The 22,947-nt window shown below is 39.3% G+C and overlaps 4 protein-coding genes across 4 annotated transcripts; all 4 read left to right on the top strand.

Moving 5' to 3' along the window:
• The first annotated feature begins 1,117 nt into the window (after positions 1–1,117).
• Positions 1,118–2,588, top strand: hoxd12a (homeobox D12a). Its single transcript, XM_017692187.1, has 2 exons — positions 1,118–1,679; positions 2,350–2,588. The coding sequence occupies exons 1-2, from the start codon at positions 1,118–1,120 to the stop codon at positions 2,586–2,588; spliced, it is 801 nt and encodes a 266-aa protein (XP_017547676.1).
• A 3,935-nt stretch (positions 2,589–6,523) lies between these two features.
• hoxd11a (homeobox D11a) lies at positions 6,524–8,607 on the top strand. The gene is made up of 2 exons (XM_017692186.2): positions 6,524–7,151; positions 7,837–8,607. The coding sequence occupies exons 1-2, from the start codon at positions 6,542–6,544 to the stop codon at positions 8,064–8,066; spliced, it is 840 nt and encodes a 279-aa protein (XP_017547675.1). The 5' UTR covers positions 6,524–6,541; the 3' UTR covers positions 8,067–8,607.
• Positions 8,608–12,918: 4,311 nt separating this feature from the next.
• Positions 12,919–15,322, top strand: hoxd10a (homeobox D10a). Its single transcript, XM_017692185.2, has 2 exons — positions 12,919–13,732; positions 14,486–15,322. The coding sequence occupies exons 1-2, from the start codon at positions 13,000–13,002 to the stop codon at positions 14,758–14,760; spliced, it is 1,008 nt and encodes a 335-aa protein (XP_017547674.1). The 5' UTR covers positions 12,919–12,999; the 3' UTR covers positions 14,761–15,322.
• Positions 15,323–17,338: 2,016 nt separating this feature from the next.
• Positions 17,339–19,177, top strand: hoxd9a (homeobox D9a). Its single transcript, XM_017692184.2, has 2 exons — positions 17,339–17,936; positions 18,275–19,177. The coding sequence occupies exons 1-2, from the start codon at positions 17,387–17,389 to the stop codon at positions 18,517–18,519; spliced, it is 795 nt and encodes a 264-aa protein (XP_017547673.1). The 5' UTR covers positions 17,339–17,386; the 3' UTR covers positions 18,520–19,177.
• The last annotated feature ends 3,770 nt before the right edge of the window (positions 19,178–22,947 follow it).

The following is a 22,947-nucleotide window of genomic DNA, read 5'->3' as shown; positions in this document are numbered from 1 at the left end:
GGCCTGTTTGTCTGATTACAACGTGCTTTTATTGTGTATGCACCACTTTGACTAATAAACTGAATATGCCTACATTGATGAACATTAGACGCTTATAAATATGGAATAAACGCGGTATAATTCGAGGTGCGAGCTTGCAAAATAATAATAGCACATATTACAGGCGAGGTACACGGACATCTGTGCAATAAGGAATAATGCTGATACATACACCGTTTCTAGGTTATTTATTTATTTTTATTCATTATGTATTCTGTTAGAATTTGTCATTTATTGTGTTTGCATTTTTTCATTCTCTCACCTTTGTGTGTGTGTATATCAAAATTCCTTTCAAATATAAACAGATCATAAAATGAGGTAATTAGACTAAAAAAAACAATAATGTGTGTGTGTGTGTGTGTGCCCAAAAAAATCTCCAAAATGGTACCTTTACAAAAGAAGAAAAACCATACTTTTCTTTTAATGTTGAGCCGTTTCTTTTGGTCTATTCATCATGAAATTAACACCCAACGTAAAGAGCAACAGGCATTTTCAAATTATGTCAAAAACTGAAAACCGACAAAAAAATGGAGCTGCGAGACAACAACATCTATAGGACAGGCTTAAAAGAGTTTTCTACACAGTTGGCAGTGGTTACTTGCAAATAACCTAATTTTGTAATAACAGCATAATAAAAGCCAAAGAGATGAGCTGTTAGACTATCAAAGTTTATTATGAATGTGGGCATTTGATTACGAGAATTCGAATATCTCAATTGTACATCTGCGACATTATTTCGAGATAAATAAAAAAAAAAATAATAACGATCAAATTTCCACTCGTAAGCTGTGTTGTTGTTAATTTAATGTGATAATTTAAATTCAACGTTCTGTAGGTTCTAATACAATGTTTTTTAAACTAATGCACAGTTTTCTTGTGAAAACCACTGATTTTCCCCTCTAAAATGACGTAGCCCCTGCATTAGCTACGCAGCAGTACTGCAGTCAGGGCGAAGGCGGGCTGGACAACATGTTTTGCATATCACGTGACTGCGCATTAACAAATCAACAATTATCCTGGCTTTATTCTTTAGGGGTAACTAAAAAAGCTAGTAAGAATCGTTTGTGCGAGCTTGGAAATGTGCGAACCCAATCTTTTCAGTTCTGGCTATGTTGGTCCTCTTTTGAATTTTCCCTCTTCGGACTCCTTGCGTTTCTCAAACTTGCGGGGCAATGGAGCCCATCCCTCCGCGTTCCCGCACATCTACGGCAGGAGAGAGGTGTGCTCGCTCCCGTGGACTTCCCCAAGCTCGTGCACAAGCCCGCCACAGAGCCGCACCTTCAGTGGCTACTCTCAGCCGTTCCTCACCAACTCAGTGCCTGTGACCACCAGCACACACAACCACAGTAAGGGTCCGCTGGGAGACTCCAGTAAATACTACTTCGAGGATGCAAACCACAAAGCTGAGGTGCCGGACAAAGAAACGACAGCTTTCGACAGAGAACATGGACTCACAGCTCCTGCTTCTAGCAAACATGAGTTTTCAGGCTTGGACAGACGGTTGCAAATCACGGTGGCACAGGCTGAGCTGAACTCCACTGACCAAGCAATAACCGATGACACAAAACAGTCTGCACACACCACTGTCCCAGTTCAAGGCTTTTCGAGTGCACAGAACACCACAGCAGCCTTCTCTGATGGTACGCATCTTCTTCTCTGACCTGTTATGGACCTGTTATGTCATATTATGGCACAAATGCTCACTCGTGCCTGATACAGTAGACTTGGCGTGTTCTCAAGCAGTGTTATGTTTATGGTGTTTAGTGCATTCGGTTTTTTTTACTTGATTCGCACAGCAGGTTTGTTTAAAATATAAACCAGCAGTCGTTACGACGAGACTAAGAGACCGCTGCATGCAACTGGGCATTGAAATAACGCAGGCTGATCATTTATTCTTACAAAACAGAGCAAAAGAATAATAAACAGTACACTTTGTATCAACTTTAGTGAATTACGCACACATTTCCATTCAATCAAACTGAGTAGAGTCAGCGCACACAGACCTTATACCTCAGCATACAGCTCAATCGTTGATAGAAAGAATTAAAACATGTCAGTACAATTTCTCAGGGTTTCATTGGATTGAAATTCTCTTTGGATCAACATAAAAAGTTTTCATATGGTGCATTGTACTTTCATTTATTTTTGTCATTTTTTTATGTAAACCAGTAACTCAAAGCCACCATGATTCATTTATTTAATGGCAACATATTTTTAATTTGTAAACAAAACCGTTTATGTTCAAGGGTAGAGGCTTCGAATACACAGTCTATGCATAAACAACCATTGTTGTTTTTGCTCTTTTTCTAGGTGTGCCGTGGTGTCCCGCACAAGTGAGAGGCAGAAAGAAGAGGAAACCTTACACGAAGCCACAACTGGCTGAACTTGAGAAGGAATTCATGATGAACGAATTCATTAACCGGCAAAAACGGAAGGAACTATCAGACAGGCTGGACTTGAGTGATCAACAAGTCAAAATCTGGTTTCAGAATCGCAGGATGAAGAAGAAAAGACTGCTGATGCGCGAGCATGCCTTCACCATGTACTGAACAGTAAATATCAAGGCTCCCTTGCTGGTGACCTCTGTGCCCCAAGTCTTCTGTGTCTCACGCGCTCCTCACCTTGACAATGATTTACCCGAGCAGTTTACTTCAATGCATATGTGCTTTTTAACGCACAGTTCCATCTTGTTTGTATTTTATCGCTGTTTAAGTGTTTTGTTGTTGCTTTAGCTAGTATGAAAAGCATGAACTTAACAGATGTCCACACTGTTCGACTTCTGACGTAAATGTTGATTGGACACAGTTTACGTAAAAGTCATTCATTCAAATTCAACTTGAGACCCAATACTTTCGACTGACGTCGAGAAAACTCTGGTAAAATATGTAGGGTTTGTGCCTGCTTTTTTATATACACAACCTAAATGTGGCCTATTTATGAGTCATAATGTATGTCTTGCATTCTAATAAACAATTTGATTACATGTACATGCTTTTGTATGGATTTCGTGTTTGGTGCTAAAGCAAGTTTTAGTCCAAACTCAGGTTCGTTTATGTCCACAGTCAGGAAATTTTCAGAAAACGTTCTGTATCACGGGTTTTCACACAGTCTGCATAACCGTGTTTACCTTCTAGAGAATAAAACTGACTTGGCCTGTTCTAAAAGCATTACCGGATGCAGGGATGCGGTTTGTCTTCAAACGCTTTTCTGTTTAATAGTTTAATAGAGCATGTAGTCGTTATATATTATCCCGCTTTCATGTCTACAATTGCTACGGTTTGTGGACACTAATAATAATACTAATAATAATAACATTGATAATAATCGTTAATGCTTTATTGTTTTATTGTTATGAGAAATTATAATGTATATACAAATACACACACACACACACACACACACACACACACACATATATATATATATATATATATATATATATATATATATGTATGTGTGTGTGTGTGTGTGTGTGTGTGTGTGTGTGTGTGTGTGTGTGTGTGTGTGTGTGTGTGGATGTGTGTGCGTATGTGTGTATACATTTGTAATAATTTCGGCTGATAAGGGGAAAAATATTTATCTAATGAAAGTATTAATGATAATTTAGCAATTATATTTATTGTCTGTGTAAATCCTACAACGTATGTTATTAAAAAGTTTTGAACGTGGTGTGTAACGCGCCTTGGAACGAAACGCTTCGTCTGTTCATCGTATGTAGAACAAGGCTATATTTGAAGTGCGGATTTGTTTCAGATCATGTTTCAGTGTGAGGTTATTACGGATTATTTATTTAGTATAAGTGATTTTGTTGGGCCAGAAGGCTACACTAAATTATAATAATTATTTTTATTATAATAATAGCAAAACCACATAGCATTATAATTTCATTATAAGTTATAATGAATATCACAGCTTACATGAAAGTAGGTTTTGGGAGTGGCACAAAAATATTGGAATAAATACGCCCAGCACACTGGACCACTATTTTTGAGTATTTTCGCAGAGTTTAAAAGTATATGCAGGTTTAGATCAACACAATTTGTTTTGTTAGGTCGATCAAGCATCACGTTTATCTAAGAAAGTCGAAGAAAACTTTTGTTTCTCTCAACTTCATGGGCCAAAACGTTTATCTGTGTAACTGTTTCAGCTTCGAGAACAAAGGAACCTGCTGATGATATTATTACGCGATAATAAGTGAATTTGCACTGATGTGCGCGTCAAATGTTAGCTTTGCAAGGATCTCACAGGACTAAGGGATATTGTGAGTAATTAGACGTTTTTTCTCTATAAATGTGAAACATGTTGAACATGCAAAGTATCATTACGTGTAAATTACGTGTAAATTTCCTTTGTCTCGAATGTAGTTATTTGTGGTAAGCTAAAGTTTTAAAAGTTTCTAAGTTATTGCTAGTTTCATTCGTCTTTCTACTAGGAGCAGAGAGAGAGAGAGAGAGAGAGAGAGAGACGCCGCCTGCTCCTCGCGCCAAATATGGGGGCGCCAAAACAAAGTTAAGGTCAAGTTAGTCTCTAATCTAGCACTGAAAATCCGTTGTCTAAAATGCAACATCCCCTTTAAATACACAACACAAAAAGCTTTAAAACGCATAGACCTTTATAGAAAAACGACCTACATTTAAATTAATTCATTAATTTCAAAATCTCGCAAAACAAGGCCAAACGCCTCCACCATGTGGTTAGCTGTGTTTAACAAAATGACAGGAATGTCTCGAAAATCATTTAAACTGAGCTGAAATAAAGTGTATTAAAACGTTAAACATTTTATCCACTGTAAGCTGGACAGCTGGCATTCTTAATCTGCGTACTCACACTTAACCTTCTCAGCTGCAAGTAAAATCGCACAAATATGCACAAATGTATTGCACTTAAAACTGTGTAGAATTTGGTTAAACAATTCAATTAAAAAACCGAAGTAAAGCTACTTGATTTACTTTTTTACGAAAGAACAAATATAACCATAGCATACTACTTAGTGCATTACTTTAAACTTGAGTATAAAACAGGATTGCTTTTGTATGAGCTAACTCAAGCAGCAAACACAGACGCACAAAGAACGTATCGCTTATTTGCATGCGTAATTACGCAGACATTTGGACGTTCTGTGACATTTAGAAACATTTGCGAATACATAATTATTCGACTAATTGTTGTTTAAACGCTCTGGTGGCACCAGTTCGGCCGCTACTAGGTTCTTTCACTCAGCTTGCTCACAGGACATTTCAGCTAGACCGCATCCTTTTGTCTGAGCGGTGTCTGAGTAATAAACTGATTTGGCTGCTGACGGTTATTGGGGATTGCGGGCTGTGCATCGTCTCACACAGACGTTCAAAGCCAGAACAGTTGTTTTGTACTTGGCAGTGTGAATCCAGTGTCTCGCCCTTTCCAGGATACTTTCTGCTTTTACGATGAAAGGACCAACAAAAAAGAGATTTGGATTAAGGCACATCGAGGCTACTCAAAGCTTGAAGTGAGTAAAAGTCATTATTATTATTAATATTCTTCTTCTTATTATTATTATACACTTGTGTTCGTACCTTAAACTCTTCGTCGAAGAAATACTCAATAGGCAAATTTAGAGGAAAGAGTCTGAGACAGCAGAATCGAGAGAAGTTAAAACAGGATTTTGCTCCAGTTAGAAAGCTTATGCATGCATGAATGCGCCACATTATTTTAAACCGTTAAAAAGCCTTTAGATCACTCAAACGAGCTGTGTGTTTCTTTCTTCGATCACTTTTCTACATTAAAGCACTTTTTTTGAAACTTGTGTAAAGATGATGCAAGAGAAAAGGAATGTTTTGGGGACTGCCGGAAAACCATGGCTCCAGGTTTAACGAGGACAAAACAGAGTATAATTACAATTATATTCGTTCTCGATGTTAAAAAGCATAAAGGATAATCATGTAAATGTGTAGAAGGAATAAAGTTTAGCAGTTGGCATTATGCTGACTGGTGGACGACTCATACCTCGTTAAGTGTGAAGTGTGAGGGCTTGTGTGGAAAAAAAGTACATTCCTAAACATTACCCAATGGAACTTAATGTCGTTCATGAGCAACGTAATGCACTGACAAAAACGCTCTTATATACGTTCTTTATTGCAACGGGCACCGCATATATCAGGATCGAGGTCTCCGATGCAGTATTTCAGCGATTGTTTACTAATGCCTTGTTATGCACATGGGGAGAACGGGGTATCAACATGGGAGTTTCAAAAAATGCAGGCAACCAACCAATAACCTGCCGTGTGCATTTACCTCTGAGCTGCTCCAGCCCGTTCTTAATGACTGATATTGATATATGGTAATTTCTTTACTGGATCACATGACACAATTACCTCAAGAATCGATCAAGATGAATTGCACGTCAGCCTACGTTTCCGATTTTTTCTCCCTCCCGGGTCCTGTCCACGCGCCTATGGTGCAATAGATGGACAAAGTTTAACACAGTCAGGCTGCTTATTGCTGCTCTCTAACGCCAAACCGAGATATGACGGACTACGATGATCGCAGCAGCTGCGCGTCTAACATGTATTTACCCAACTGCGCGTACTACGTTTCGGCGCCGGATTTCTCGTCTGTCTCGTCGTTTTTACCCCAGACCACCTCGTGCCAGGTCAATTTCCCCTATTCTTCCAACATAGCTCAAGTCCAACCTGTTCGAGAAGTGGCTTTCAGGGACTACGGACTGGACCACCCGAGCAAATGGCATTACAGGGGCAATTACGCTTCCTACTACTCGACGGACGAGATAATGCACCGAGATCTTCTCCAGTCATCGAACAGGGCGGAAATGATATTCAAAAACGACTCCGTGTACGGCCACCACGGCGGCTCGAACCCCGCGTGCAGCTTTTTCACCGGCGTCGGTAGGAACGGAGTACTCCCCCAAGGATTTGATCAGTTTTTCGAAACGATCAATTGTGAGAAGCCCAGCCCTGAGCATTCCAGACAAAAGACGGAGTCCGGCGTCCCCGGAGATGCCGCATGTCATAAAGAGTCTCCAGACAGCGCGGAGCAGGGGAAACGAGACCCAGCCGAGACCACGGAGGAGGAAAGCTCACTTTCAACTTGCGGAGAGGACAAGAGCAACGGCCCAAGTAGGTACACGCATTGTAACGAGGGCGCTTAAAGCCGCTCTGGTTCGGTTTTTACGTGCAGCTTTATAAGCATGCAAAGGGTTTTATATACCCAATAAGGTTTACTTTGCCCTAGTAAAAATATATTTACGATGGGAAAGCTGTTCTGGTGGGCTTCAACAGTCATAGCAGCGACCCTGTGCATGTTTTAAAGTGATTGGAAGTTGACCGATGTACAGAATGTTAGTGTATAAAGGCACCTTAACCATCATAGGGCTGGAGCACTTTCAGCCAAACTCGTGCTCGTTTCCAGACTTCTATATTTGCCTCAGTAGTGTGAAAGAGTGTCGTGATAGATTTTAATATTGAACTGCAAGACTTTCAGAACCTAGACTCATACAAAAAGTGTTTGCATGAGCGTGCGTTTGCGTGCACGCGCGTACTTGCGTGTTGTGTCAGTTCAGTGTGTGTGTGTGTGTTTTTGTTTCTTGTCAGTTTGAATGTGTGCATCGCATATAAGTGGTTTAATCGCTGTAGGGAAAGATCTGATGAGCTGTAAACTTGCTTTCATGTTTATTGCTTTGTTAAGCTGATTACAGAAACCATTCAAAATGTATTACATGTCAGCCACCTTGACAAACAAACTTTAGCACAGTTGCATGTGAGCTGCATTGTTAATGTAACCCACCTACGTTTCTCTTTGTAGGTGTAAAGTCCAGAAAAAAGAGGTGTCCGTATTCAAAATACCAGATCCGAGAACTTGAACGAGAATTCTTTTTCAACGTGTACATAAATAAAGAGAAACGCCTACAACTGTCAAGAATGCTAAACCTTACAGACCGACAAGTGAAGATCTGGTTCCAGAACAGAAGGATGAAAGAGAAAAAGCTCAACCGAGATCGCCTCCAGTACTTCACTGGAAACCCTTTATTCTGAAACCATGACATTGTCCACTTTGGCAGACCACGTTCACGGTTCCCATAGTGTCACTATTATGAGCGTTGTTGGGACATTATGCATTATGCATTCAATCGAAAAAGACACGCAAGCTAAACAAAAAAAATAAAACGTTTAAAAAATCTACATAGGTCTGATGTATATTTTTAACTATGCAAAGCTTTTGGTAAAAGAACATTGAACCCTTACCTCAGTGGAGATGGTTTGGCGGATGGACATTGACATTCTACAACAGAAGGGTACCTCGACAATCTTTTCATACTCTGCTGTTTTAACAGTGAACGCCACTGAAATGTAACCGCATTGTATATCTATTTATTTATTGCAATTTACATGGTACATTGAAGGCTACGTAAGTCACATCCATTGCAGTAAGCAGCAAATAATTTTGATTACAGTATTCAGTACGTCTTACAATTATAATTTCCATTATAGTAGAATTGTGTATGCATTTGTTTGATAGCAGCATGTGATGTACTGGTGTATTAAATAAACTTAAATACTACAATTTTTCCTTGAAGGTTTGCCTTACATTTTTGAGCTGTAGTGTTTCTTTTTGTGAGATATGAATGTGTTGGCGGACGTTGTTTCGTTTATAGAAAAAGAGTAAAATGAAAATGAATACACATTATTTGTGAAAAACTCTACATTCCTTTGTATTACAGATGCAATAATATTGTAGTTTTGGCACGCCTCGAAAACAAGGAGGTCAAATCTGGAAGCAGAAATAGGAAACGCGTGAAAGTGGGCCTAACTAACGCCCGAGGCACCAAAGGCTTTTTAGACTTTTTTGTTGTTTTACACTAAGGGGTGTTTACCAAACCTTGAACTGCGTCTAGACAGTTCAATAAAGTGCAGCTGTAAAGGTCTAAATTGGGGGCTATTGTACTGTCTAGCCAGTCCAAACGCGACTTTGGCCCTAAAAGCAGCCCATAGTGCAGATGTTTTTCCCTAGAATGGGACGTGGATGTGCACAATCCAGAGAAAGAGAAATAGACAGAGAGAGAGAGAGAGAGAGAGAGAGAGATAGAGCACCATTCTGAAAAAAATGAAAATAATCGATAACGCAGTGGATAACGAGAACACCGGATTACATATTTGGACGCAAGCCATCACGTAATTTCCGTCCAAGGTAAGAACAGAATATGGACAGAAAATGTCTCAGTCGTTGTTTTAGGAAAACTGTGCGTTGAAAATGTGTCTAGAAATCTGAAAATCGCATTTGAACTTCCGTAAAGTCAAGGTCGTCACCCTTCACCTTTTTGAATAAGTATAGGCGCCTTTTCGCGGCTCTGTTTGAGAAACTGCGCCCTCTGAGAGATGCCGCACTGCAGCAGGATTCAACATGGCTGCGCTGCACCTCCTTTCCCAACACTGAAATCAGGCGCATTCCTCACACCGCTACGGCCTGCGAGTCCCTGCAACCTGTGATGATGACCAGTCTGAAGGACGACTGCGGCCCAGCGAGCGAATATAAAGCAGCTAAGCCTCCTTAACAGCAGCTTTCCTTCTTCACAATCTGCGGTTGTGAGTGACTAACTGAGTGAATAACTCGCCGCTGTGTCCTTTGTGTTCGCCTTCCTGAACTAAAACAGCAGATTTAATCAGATAAGGGCTTCAGTGAGAAGCCAAAACAGTGCTGAATACAGAGCAGAGCCCCTGAACAGTCCAGCTATCCAGATGTCTTCTTGCAGGGAATATTTAAGCTTCAATCTTGAAAAAGAAAAAAAAGGCAACTAAAGAACGCGCTCATATCAAAACGGTGTGTTTTACTTGAATTAACATTAATTTAATATTCAAATGAAATAGTTTTTTTTTCAGGAATTCCAAACCGTGTTCACAAATGTCCCTTCCCTCAATCATCGCTTGTATTCACATGGTGCTGAGTATTTGATCAAAAATATCCAAGTCGATTTAGTCAAACTGACACATTACGTGTATTTATGGCACGATGTAAAAATGGAGCGTTAAACTGACTTGATTAAAATGTGTCGAGTGGTTAGACGTAAATAAAACATATTACATGAGCACAATAATATCCCAAACAAGTAAACTTAAAGAAAGCAACTGGTAACATATTTTCTTTGTGTGCAATCATTTATGACCACTTACACAATAAAACCGTCAACACTTTTGTCAGTGCATGATGGAAAATGATGATCAAATCTCTATTTCTTGTTTTATTCATTTTTATTCTCTATTTATTCTTTTAGAGTGCAGTGATTTATGTAAATGTACTTTTGAACAAAGACTGTTTATGCTGAGTATGTCTATTTTCCTAATCAGAACAATAAACACGTGATAAAAATGCTATTTCTAAACAAACTTTCCATGTTTAAGAGAAAATAATTCTTAGAGTTAAAGATAAACATTTTCGAGGTATTTGCATTATGCAACCCTCCAGTCACCGTCCTACTTTTTGTATTTGTACAGACAGTTGTAAGAGCTTTGTTGTGTTCTTTGCAGCTTCTCTAGGGTGTCAGTGCGGTTTGCACCCACACGGGGGCAGACTTACAGCAGCTTTTGAGCATTTGCTGCAATGAAATTCACGTGTTTGGTGTCTAACAACAATGACTGTGATCTTGAAAGAATATCCTTAAATCCTTGCAAGTTATGTCCTCTGGAGTTTTTAAAATACCTTTAAAGGATTTCAGGAAATAACCAGATGTCTATCTTATTTCTAGTAAAACTGTAAGCTTTTAAGCTAGTTGTTAGTATTTGAGTGGGCTCTACGTGTCGCTTGGACAAGTCTGCGTGTAACAAAATAGTTTGGTTGAAATTAATATAGTTCTCAAGTGGTCAGTAAGGGTTTATTGCCTTTTGATTAAACGTCATGCAACTTTGAAAATTAATAATGAACACGTCCACGTCAGTAGATTGCTCTGTCTGTGTACTTTGGCCAGAGTAAATAACAGCAAGATATATGAAATACTGAGTTAGTAATTATAATTCGGTTAAGAAACAAAATTACAGCAGTTCAGATATTCAGAATATAAAAATATATTGAGAATAAAAATGTATTCTCACGTTTGGTTTCTGATGTGAAATCAGGTTTAGTATAGATGAAATTGTACAGGCCTACAGCCAATAATCGACATACACGCATTTAAACAATTTTTTTACATTTTTAAATCATTTAAAATCTCCTGTTTAATTTCAGATCGTCTACCAAATCAGCGGTTTACTAGTTCTCCATATCTGGAAAATGCATGTGGGAGTGCAACGCAAAAGCTATATTATTTTTTATTTACGAATAATTTAATCTTGGTTTATTCTCAAATGAAACACAAATAACCTTGTATGAGTGTATGAGTGTATGAGTATATATATATATGCACATAAACGCAGATCTATTTCTGGACTGAACTCCTTTTACTGTTTACTCTGTTGTCTAAGACTAGAGACTTTAATAATCAGGGAGTGCTTTATATGCACTCGCTGGTTATTAAAATCTGTTTATTGTCACATTTACAATATATATGAATATTGTTACGAAATTCATGATTGCAACCATACAACGGCTATCTTAGAAAAAAGTGTTTTAGGTGCTTTTTTATATGTCCTTTTTTTTGTATATATATATATAATATAATAAAATTCAATTTTCAGGATGGGCCACAAACACAATTTCACTGAATTCCAAAAAAAGAAACAAGTGAATAAATAAATATTTATCCAATGTAATTATGGGAGTTTTTATTCTTGTGCAAACGCTTGGCTTAAGCTTTGTTCTGTGGTTGAATATGCATCACACATAAAAGACATTGAACGCATCAGCTTCATTAATTGAAGGAAAGTGTAAAAAAAAAATGTAAACAATCACACTCATTTAAACCAAAATTAACCAGTGACCAAAATAAAAGTCCTGACACGAGCATTAATGTTACTGTACGTCAATGTAAATATTCAATGTATAATTAAAAAACGTTAGCAGTGTCAGCAGTAATGTAGATTAGTTTGAGATTTTCTCGTTCATGAGACAAACACTTATAGAAAAGCTCATTAACAAAAAAATAGTTTTAAGTTAAACACAAAAAATATCCGGTTTGAACACTGTGGTTTGTTATTGTTGTTTTTTCTTTTACAAAAAAACAAGTCATTTTCTTTGTGAAAGGTTTTTAACCAGTCATATAAAATCACGAAAAACTCCTCGAGAGAGCATTATATCGCAGGTGTCTTGCACATATGAATGAGTAAATTTACTCAGGTCTGGTATATATGTCAACAATAAAATAATACATACAATAAAGGAATGCTATAGAGAAAATAACAACATACAAAACATTGTAGACTAGGACTAGTGTATATTTTAATGAATATACTTTTCTGCAACTCTTCGGTCGGCGCGTTTTCTTCATGGAAAACACAGTGCTGTCAAGACCGTATCTGCAGCACGCTTCTCTTCCACTGAAAGAGCAGCCTACCACCCCTGCGTCTTACGAAATATAATTCTAAATTCTCGGTATGGTTGAAATACCTCTGGAGAGATTTCTCATCTTGAACTTGAATTGGATTTCCAAGTCAACAAAAGATGTATGTTTAAGAGGACAGTTTACTTTCGTTGTCCTAACAGTCAGTGAAGCTGCATCTCTCTTCACCGAGTCTTGGCATTTTCCTTTATTGTTTATATCAAACAGAAAGAGCTGTTTAAATACCCTCAGCCTTTTGTCTGTCTTGGAACCAATTTCAAGTCCGCGTTCTAGGTGTCGCTGTTGACCACGTCCGAGGCTCCAAATCATGTGTCAGCGCGCACACGTGACGGGGAAGAGCCTGCGTCTCAAGGCCATTTTCAAATTTCATTGGTGAGATTGTCATGTGGTTGCAGAGAGACCCTCTGGGTTACGCGGGGATTGTTTTGCTAGATATGTCAGCTTACAAAGGACATCTCTCTCTTCTTTAAAACCTCTCCAAAATGTCCTTTCCCAACAGCTCTCCTTCTGCTAACACGTTTTTGGTAGACTCTCTGATTGGTGCGTGCAGAACAGACAGTTTCTATTCCAGCAGCAACATGTATATGCCATCCAGTGCAGAATTGGGAAGTTATGGAATGCAAACCTGTGGACTCCTGCCGTCTCTTGGCAAACGGGGGGAAGTAAACCACCAAAATATGGGCATGAACGTCCACTCGTACATACCTCAGATTGATAACTGGGCAGATCCGAGCAGGTCCTGCCGAATAGAGCAAGCGTCTAACCAGATGCCCACTTGCACGTTTTCACAAAACATAAAAGAGGAGAGCAACTGCTGCATGTACTCCGACAAGAGAGCAAAGGTCAGCTCGTCCGAGATGCCCGCGTACTCAAATCTGATCTCGGAGCCGTGCAGTAGCGTTGAAGGTCCCGAGATTCCGGTCCCGGGTTACTTCAGACTCAGCCAAACTTACACGACGGCGAAAAGTCAGGACTACAGCCACGAGACGGCCAGTCCAAACACGCTGATGCAGCTGAACCGACTGACTCCAAAACCGCAATCTACGCCCTTTGTCGAGGTGGAGAAGAAACTGACGGAGATTCCGCGCGAGCAGCAGCCGAGCCCCCCAACCGCAGCGCGAAGCCCCGAGCCCAAGGCGAGCTCTCAGGAGGAGAAGAACTGCTCTACTGAGGCGTCTGTCTCCAGCCCGGAATTGCCACACAAGGAAGCGAAAGGTGGGTACAATAAAAGGATTAATCGCATCGCGGTGTAATACGAACGCTCCAGCATCATAAAACCCAATATAAAACACAAACAACCCGAAAGTCGTAATGTTTAATGAGAGGCTTACTCAGGTTGCAGTAAAAGACTTTACAGGAAACGGCGCCGCGCGCTCACATAAAATAGCCTCAGCTACCTTTTGTTTCTGGCTGCTTTAAAGCTTTTTTCCTCTTTGGGTAGTGTGTGGAGTCGGCGAAACTAGTTTTGGATTTTTTTTCCTAACACAACCACATGCTTTTTTTTATTTGAAATGCCTCTCAGTGATTTGAGAGTGGCTACAGGGAATCTTTTAAAGATGCTAGTTTATGAATGGGTGTAGCCTAAATGTCAAGCCTTTAAAATAATCATATTTTCATTTGATAATCAAATGTGAACAAAATTAATATCAGCACAAACTTTTTTCCAGTGCAGAACATGCAGCTCCTTTTTATTCATTTTAAATATTTTCTACAGAAAACAATAGCCCTTAAATTATGTCTAGAACTCAGACGCTACTACGAGCCGACCATTTTTTTTAGTCCTACTTGCCTACACAATGATAATAACAATAATAATAATTATTATTACATGTTTATATGTGACCTTCTGCAATCCACCCCAGGCTTTGGTGAATTTGTACAGTTTTTCTGCTGTATGGGTGTGCACCAAGTGATAGGACAACAGAAAAGCCGTCCTGAGTAATGTGTCTGCATCTGTTTGTTTTCCAGAGTGCAAAACAGATACACCGACCAGCAACTGGCTGACTGCGAAGAGCGGTAGGAAAAAGAGATGCCCCTATACAAAACACCAGACCTTGGAATTAGAAAAGGAGTTTTTATTCAACATGTATCTGACTCGAGAGCGCCGTCTAGAGATCAGCAAAAGCGTCAACCTCACCGACAGACAAGTGAAGATCTGGTTCCAAAACCGCAGGATGAAGCTCAAGAAGATGAGCAGAGAAAACCGAATCCGGGAACTTACCTCAAACCTCACTTTCTCGTGAGCGTGCAGACAAATGCATCCCCCCAACTACACAGAAAAAAATCACGAACTGACTCTCTTTCTGTCTCTGTTCAAAATAGTTTAAAAAGGATGCGGTCAAACATGAACATGGGACGTTGTCTTATTTCTCTTCACCTTCACATACTGTGATTGTTGCTACGTAAAAATAGTGTTTTTTTATTCTATTCACTTGATGGTATTCAAGTGACATTATTAAAGTTATGCATTGTGTATAGCCTCTGTTCCACAGGGTATGAAGTGGTCTTAACTTATGAAGCTTAAAGAAACACAAAGTCGTTGTGAGTTTGTTTTCATTGAGGACAAAAGATAACGCCGTACGGGACATCAAGCACTGAAATCCACGGGAAACATGACTTTGGACCTGAAAGCACACGTACTGTTTTTAAGCGAAGCCTGTCCGATCTCCTCCGGCAGAACTTGTACATTTATGTGAAATCTCGCCGTATAAAGGGTTCTGTATAGTAAATGTGAAATCTGTTACCATATGTACCTCCAGTGCATGTTTGTGGCATGTATCCTGTAATAAATAGACTGTCAAAATATCTGTTTATGTGATGTAAACGGTGTTTCCTTTACCGCTCTATAAACAAAACCGCAGGACGTGAAATGTTAATGTGCCGCGTTAATGCTAAGTTTTTCCAAGTAAAATGGTCAAGTTCACCCTTAATTATGACTCTTAATACCTTAATATTTGGTTACTTCAGGAACATTAATTAAAAATCGAATATTTGGCTAGTCGGTTATCCACTGTATTAATAAATAACGCTGGATTACATTGATTTGTAATATAATATAAGGAGACACTCGGCTTTCAAACAGCTGACATTGCTGCATTAAGCCGCATGTAATAGTTTGTGTCAGATGTTGATAACGAATAGTAAAATAAAATAAAGAGGCGAACGCTTTTCTGTTGGGGCATCTATGCATCACTTCCCAGCTCCACGGACTATTAGTCTTAAGCTAATAACCTTTTACCTATCCGTATTCGTTTAAAATCTACTTCATTACAGTTACTACGAGTTCAAATTGGAATTACAATCGGAAAATAGATTTATTTATTTTAGTACACATAATTCCAAAACTTCTGGACTTTTGAGCAATGGATAGGAAAGCTTCATAAGTTTGGATTAACATAAGAAAAGCTAATGAGCTGTTTATTTGGCGAGCAAAAGTGTCTACCATTGCACTACAGACACAAACTTACTCAGAGATGTTGGCAGTGTGAGTGGAAATGACTAAGATAGTCCATATCATGCTCGATCTCAATATGAGGAACTACAAGCATAATAAACAAGGTCAGCTCACACAGGTCCAACGCTGGTGCAGCAGGGATTTCTAAATCACTTCATTTTTTTAAAAAGATCAATATTTCCTTCCTTTATTTTTGTCTCGGGTTCAGTATATATGTCTGGATCTCTTTCTCAGACACACTTACACATACACTGTGACTGCCCATGTAATGGTCTCAGCTCCATATTTACAAAAACAGGAAAAAAAGTCGACATAGTATGGTTAAATAAAACGACCCCCTCAGTCAGCCACCACTTTTGTCTTTCTGTGTGGGTAAAGGTTCTTCTGACATAGGAAATCTGACAGATACATAATTCAGTAATTCATCTGAATAGGACACGCTTTGGAATAATAAAATCATCACTGACAAAGAAAGCGCTCACAGATTACTCACAGAATCAAATTCACATCCGCCAGCCTGCGGGAATTTTGAAAGGTGTTCAAAACTCAGATCACGTGAAGGGCGATGATAGACAGATTTTTAAAATTATTATTCATAATCCATTAAATACAGTCACAGACACATATTCTACTTTGCAACGCATAGGGTCCGTTTTATTAAGGGCACATTAATGCACAATCAAATGCACCTCATAAAGTTTTTATCGATAGACATAAAAACATTATGGCTTTCTTCTCAATAAATACAATCGGTATACAAATATGACTTCCTGTGTCAAATTTACAAGACCACCTTTACAAATATGAGCCCTCTGGACAAAAGGAAAAACACAGACAGTTTATAAAATATGAGAATGCGCGAGGAAACGGGCTTCGTTATTTTACAGCATGTTATTGCATTTATTTTACGAGGGCTTAAAACTCAGTACTCTATAAAATAGCCTGCTTTACAAGGCCAGAATACATGACATATCTCATAAAAGTATAAAATCTTGCAAGATTTTACACTCAGATAGAATAATATGCATCAATGCTGCGAACAGAAAGTGGAAAAAGGTCGAAGTATTATTCCAGTTGTGTTCAAAAATAAAAATTGAAAATAGAAAAATGAAAAAAAATAGTCCGGAGTCGCCTCCTTTTGAACAGCGCATTAAAACACCAATATTTTCAGATCAAAGTGGTATTATATGAACATTCTTCTAAATAATACTTCATTTTACGATTAGACTAGTGAATGAGACAAAATCAAACATACCGTTATCAGCGGATTGATTTACTCTCTGTATTGGTAAATATGATCACGTGATTCATGTAACCAATCACTGAAGATGAAGCCAGCAAAAATACTATGATTGTTCGGAGGCAAGGTTTCCGTAACAGTGTAACCTTTTATATGGCTACGAAGGCATCCAAAAATGACGACCAGTTCAACTCTTAGCAATTATTATGTGGACTCTATAATGGGACACGAGACGGAAGACGTGTACGGAACGCGCTACGTCCAGAGCTCGCACCCCGTGTCCGCCAGGCCGTCAGGTGTTGGGGAAAATGTTGATTTCTCCTCCTGCAGCTTTGCTCCCAAGACAGCCGTGTTCCCCACGTCCTGGTCCTCGGTCCATCCGCCATCCACGGCCACAGTCTCCGGCATTTACCACCCCTACGTCCATCAGTCGCACATCGCCTGTACAGACAGCAGATACGTGCGCTCCTGGGTCGATCCAATCTCCAGCCATGTCTCTTTTTCCGGTTTCCACGCGAGCAGTCGGCCGTGCGGGACAAAGGCTGAAAGTTTGCCGTCGAAAAGAACCGAGAGCTCGATGTTCGAAGCGGAGGCTCCCGGAGCCCCCGACTACAGCAGCGGCGCCGCGTCCGAGTGCACGGAGAAAGCCAGCAAAGAAACCGCTGGCAATGATACTGCGAATCAAAGCGAGCCCAAAGACGAAAAACAACAACAACTTGACCCAAGTAAGTAAAAGAAATTGCCCCGTGATTTACAACCGTCAGAACTGCACGACCATGGTGTGTAAAGCTGGAGGTTTTACTAACCAATAAAAGTGTCTGAACTCTTACCACGGGTCCAAAGAGATGTATACGGCCGTAAACCGGGTATTTAAAACAAACGCGTCCACATCATTAATGGTGACCATTGATAATCCTTTAGAAAGGTCAGTAGAAATAATAACCCTAAGAGAATTATAATGATAATAATTAAACAAATGATTCTGCGCGCGGGTTATTTTTGTTTACGTGTTTTGTTTGCTTTTGTGACCTTGTGAATTTATGGGCTTCTTCCTCATTTGCAGGCAACCCTGCAGCAAACTGGATCCACGCACGTTCAACGAGAAAGAAACGCTGTCCCTACACAAAATACCAGACTCTGGAACTGGAGAAGGAATTCCTTTACAACATGTATTTGACGAGAGATCGCCGTTACGAAGTTGCACGAATTCTGAATTTGACCGAGAGGCAGGTTAAAATCTGGTTCCAGAACAGAAGAATGAAAATGAAGAAGATGAACAGGGAGAGGGGCAGTAAAGACCCTCAGTGAACAACAATGTGTGCGAGCTGCTCGCCTCGCTAAGTGTCCTCTCTGTATATGTGTAATATGTTCTGTTTAGATCCAAGATATTAGGGCTTTTTAGTGTGTATTTTTGTCAAAGTAGTTCATAAAAGTACACTGAGTGATCTTAGACTGGAGGCGTAGCCTAAACGAGTCTTAAAATTATTCTAATTTGTGTTCTTGAAACATCTGTTCAGGATTATTTCGGTCCAGAGCATTTCACTCTTTAAGCAACTGTGCACGCGGGCAATTCGCATGCGATAATCATGGTAGATATCATTTAGACATTTGGCGGTTAAAGCCTAATTTATCTGAACAGTGCAGAGGAAGGGGCAGCATTGGCTGTATTGGAGCTCAGAGGTTGGAGAACAGCACTTACTCCCTCCTTGTGCACACCCTACATATAGTATTAATGAAGTAGGCCACGCTACCTTTGGGCCTGTCTTTCTCTTGAAATTTGAAGTCAATTTTATAGACTTATCAGGTTGCTGTTCGAGTTGTTTAGGGTCTAAACGTCGTTGGGTAAAAGTCTAAGATACAAGGCCCGCTGTTCTTAGCATTAAATTTAGATCTTTGTTCGCAGACATGAAGAATTTTTTTGCAACACTACATGGCATCATAAATGCATTTATCAATAACTACGAAAGGCCTGCTTACGTTTGTTTTCCTTTTTTTCTTTTTTTCAACAACTGTATTGTAAAAGTCTAAATTCCTAGTAAACTAATAACTTTTTTATAACATGTAATCTTCTAGTTGGAGGGCTGAGGTAATTTTATTGTTTTATTATTAGTAGTAGTATTATTAGTATTATTAGTATTATTATTATGTTTAGTAACCTGCTGTTTTTTTAATACCCCTGGGCGAGGTTGCCAAAAACTACAACTATCTACATTAAAAAAAAAAAAAAACAGCTATATAGTTGCTGCGCCCGGACTGCACACTTTTGAAGTCATTCTGATGTAAAATAAAAATAGCAAAATAAAGAAAGTTGTAAAAAATACGAAACGAACATCCACGTATTTAGTTTAACTTTTCAGTTTATGTTGAGAACAAGATTAAAGAGAAGTTTATTGTTAGGGGAGCGTAATAAACTATTCATTATTGAGAATTTTGTGTTGTAGAGAGCCCCCATGTATTTTAAACTTACTTTAGAATTGTTTTAAAGCAGGAAGAATCCGGGTCCAATAAAGCCATAGACATGGCTAGATGTCTGGTCTAAATGAGTTTATGGTCTAAGACAGTAATTGCACTCCGCTTTGAAAACATTCGAGTAGGGTGTTTGTGTCTGTTGCTGACAAACAAAAATGCAGACACTTTTCGACGGGGTGTCTGGTCGATAAATTGTCTGTCGGTGAGACAGAAAAGAAATCGACCCCCAACACACGGAAAGTCACGTTTATTCACCAAATGCATTTCCACTCAGAGGCGGCGACACTTAACTTTGACTGTCGCTTAAAATTCGAGTTTCTTATTAATGAATCTAATTATTATGCACCCATTTGTAGCACAGGGTTTAATACATAAACATTGTATACGCACCCATTCATCCAAGCAGTAACAATGCATTTTTTAAATAAATATTTGAACAAGCATATTGCTGACATTGCACTTGAATCAATACAATCTATGCTGTTATTTCTGAAATGCCTGTATTTACAAATCGACCTCAATAATAACGTGTTTGTAATTAAATTGATCAATTAATGAAAGGTGGAAACAAGGTGTGCATTGTTACCGCTAGAGGGCAATCTAGTTCTTTGGAAATAGAGACTACTGTCCCTATTGAGTGTTTCACGGCAAACAGGCATGCTACAAGTTGCAACTTAAACAACCTTATTATTTGGGTGAAGTTTTGTGGTTGACAAATACAATCCTCCTGTTTATTAATCTTATTAACCTTTGCAATCTGCTGCAACAAAACGCAGACGAGCAAACTAAAACGCAATCATTAATGGATGTTAAACTGTTGTTTGCGATAGTTAGGATGGTGTCTGCTCTGAGTTAAGCAGTGATTATGGCGGTATTTCAAGGTGGATCTAAATATATAACTAAGCCTGCAATAGTGCACATAATTACATGGCATTGCAGTGGCAATGCCTCTAGATAGATAGATAGATAGATAGATAGATAGATAGATAGATAGATAGATAGATAGATAGATAGATAGATAGATAGATAGATAGATAGATAGACAGACAGACAGACAGACAGACAGACAGACATCCTCTACACAACATACGTGATCTCTGTGGCATGTCAATCACCTTGCAAAGTCTTCATTTATTTGTAACACCTTTGTTTTTGAGCATGACCGCGGTAATTCAGCAACCACACGATCACGTTTTCTTCTTTCATTTTTCTTTAATTCGTTAAATATAGCAACAAGAACACAAATGGAGGAATAGTCATTCATTGAAGCATGTCACAAATACCCAAAGCGTCGGCTTTTTGATAAAGTCCCCACCACTGGACACTAAGCTGGCTACCTCTGACAGTGGAACTGAATGGCTACGACACTTTCTGCTGCCGCAATATGCTAGTCCGTTATTTCAGATTAGGTTAATATTGCTAGTATAATTCATGCCAAATTTGTCTTATAATGCAAAAGATTTTGTTGCATAGCAGTACAAAGTGAAGCCCAGGTTCTCTGTGTTGCTGGGGCCCAGAGCTGCTGCTCTATAATTCATATTTATTTGATGAAAAAGAATTTCACAGTGAAGCTTTGTGAAATATTGTATTGATTTGCACTGCATTAGTGATTGGATTTAACCATAAGCGGCCAATCAGTTTACCAGTTTACACTCCTTTTGTGAAACCATATTAATGTCCATCTGCAAAATTTTACATTTTCATTTGCTCAAAATGTTCTTTGAGCTTTCCTGAGCACTAATATATATATATATATATATATATATATATATATATATATATATATATATATATATTCAATCCGGTCAAACCATGTGGATAAAAGTGTTTTCTGCATAATTAAATGTAATCCTTTGGTCACCCGAGTCTATTGATTTTAACAAAAAAAGAAAAGAGAAAAAAGTCAACTTGGACATTACATGTACCAAATAAATAAAAATGAATAAATAAATTAAAATAAAAACTGGTCACGATTCAAGGCTTAATTACAAAATGCATAGTTCTGTGTGGTTTATTCTTATAATTCTAAACAATCTAAATTTTTGGTGTTTTTTTTTTTTTGGCCATGAATGGGTTAATTAATATCTGTTTTGTCTGCTAAAAATATAAACATTTCGGAAATTTACAGATGTATTTAATTCAGATAAGACTGGAAAGAGATACATATAGCTACTAAAGAGCAGCCTAATCGGGGCAACGAAAACCTTTTAAAGCCAAATCTCTTCCACATTTGCTTAAAGCTGTCAGTACAAGTGTAGGAGAGCCCCGCCCGGCCGGCCATGCCCCATCCTCTGATCCCGCTCCTAGAGAAAATGTGTTTTGAGGTGTGCTTGAGTGCTATAATTGTGCGCAATTGCTCCCCTGACCGCGGGCACCAAGTTGCGCAAATGCGCACCAACTGCTCGGCTCAGTGTAACGACACTCTTCCATCACAGTCTGTTCCTCTGACATCCATAAGGAGCGGTGTGACAGTACAAATGAGTTCCTATTTTGTCAACTGCTCTCAGCGCACACTGTGCGACGCAGTTTCCTCCTCTGGGACTATGTTTTTTCAGTGAGATGAGATCGCTTGTGCACCGCGATGGCGCTGGGCACCTCTGTCCGTTCCCAGCCGCGCAGGAATCTTATCTTTCGAGGCAGGACTCGGCACAGGGTGCGAGTTATCAGCCGAATCCGTGTGGAATTAGGTGCTACAGCCAGCGCCCTAATTTTTTTACAGATACGATAAGTTAAAAAGACAGCAGCTCTTTACGGCGCGGCGAGAGGCCGGCCTGTTACAATACCCCGACTGTAAATCGTCCGGTGGCGATACTGGCACAGCACCAGCGCGCCTAAATCAGCGCGCGCCTCCGTCTCAAGAGCTCAAGGTTGGTTGTCATTCAATCTGCTTTCAGATCACGCACGGGCTTCTGCAGCTCGCCCTGTTTTTGCAGATAGCGGGGCATCGCGCGCTCAGTGTGAGCAGGCCTGCGAGCAGACCTTTCATCCCCTCTAAAATACCACCACCGTTTTGAGTGGAATACTGAAATATGAACAGACGGGAATAGACAGGATAGAATTGGAACCGAGCACATTGTTTTTGTTTCCTCAGAGCGGTGTGGAGGAAGCAGAACCAGGCAGACTCGCCGGCCCCGGCAGCTGAAGAGGGAATTTAAGCTCAAATTCTCTCTTTTTTCCACTCTGGACGAAAAAAGAATAATAATAGCAAAAGAGAAGTTCCCTTTCTCACACACAAAGTCTGACCTGTGGCCAGCAGCTCTAGTGAAA

The sequence above is a fragment of the Pygocentrus nattereri genome, chromosome 6, assembly GCF_015220715.1.
Source record: "Pygocentrus nattereri isolate fPygNat1 chromosome 6, fPygNat1.pri, whole genome shotgun sequence".
Lineage (NCBI taxonomy): Eukaryota > Metazoa > Chordata > Actinopteri > Characiformes > Serrasalmidae > Pygocentrus > Pygocentrus nattereri.
Note: the sequence above shows the minus strand (reverse complement) of the source record. Positions and strands in the feature narration are given on the sequence as shown.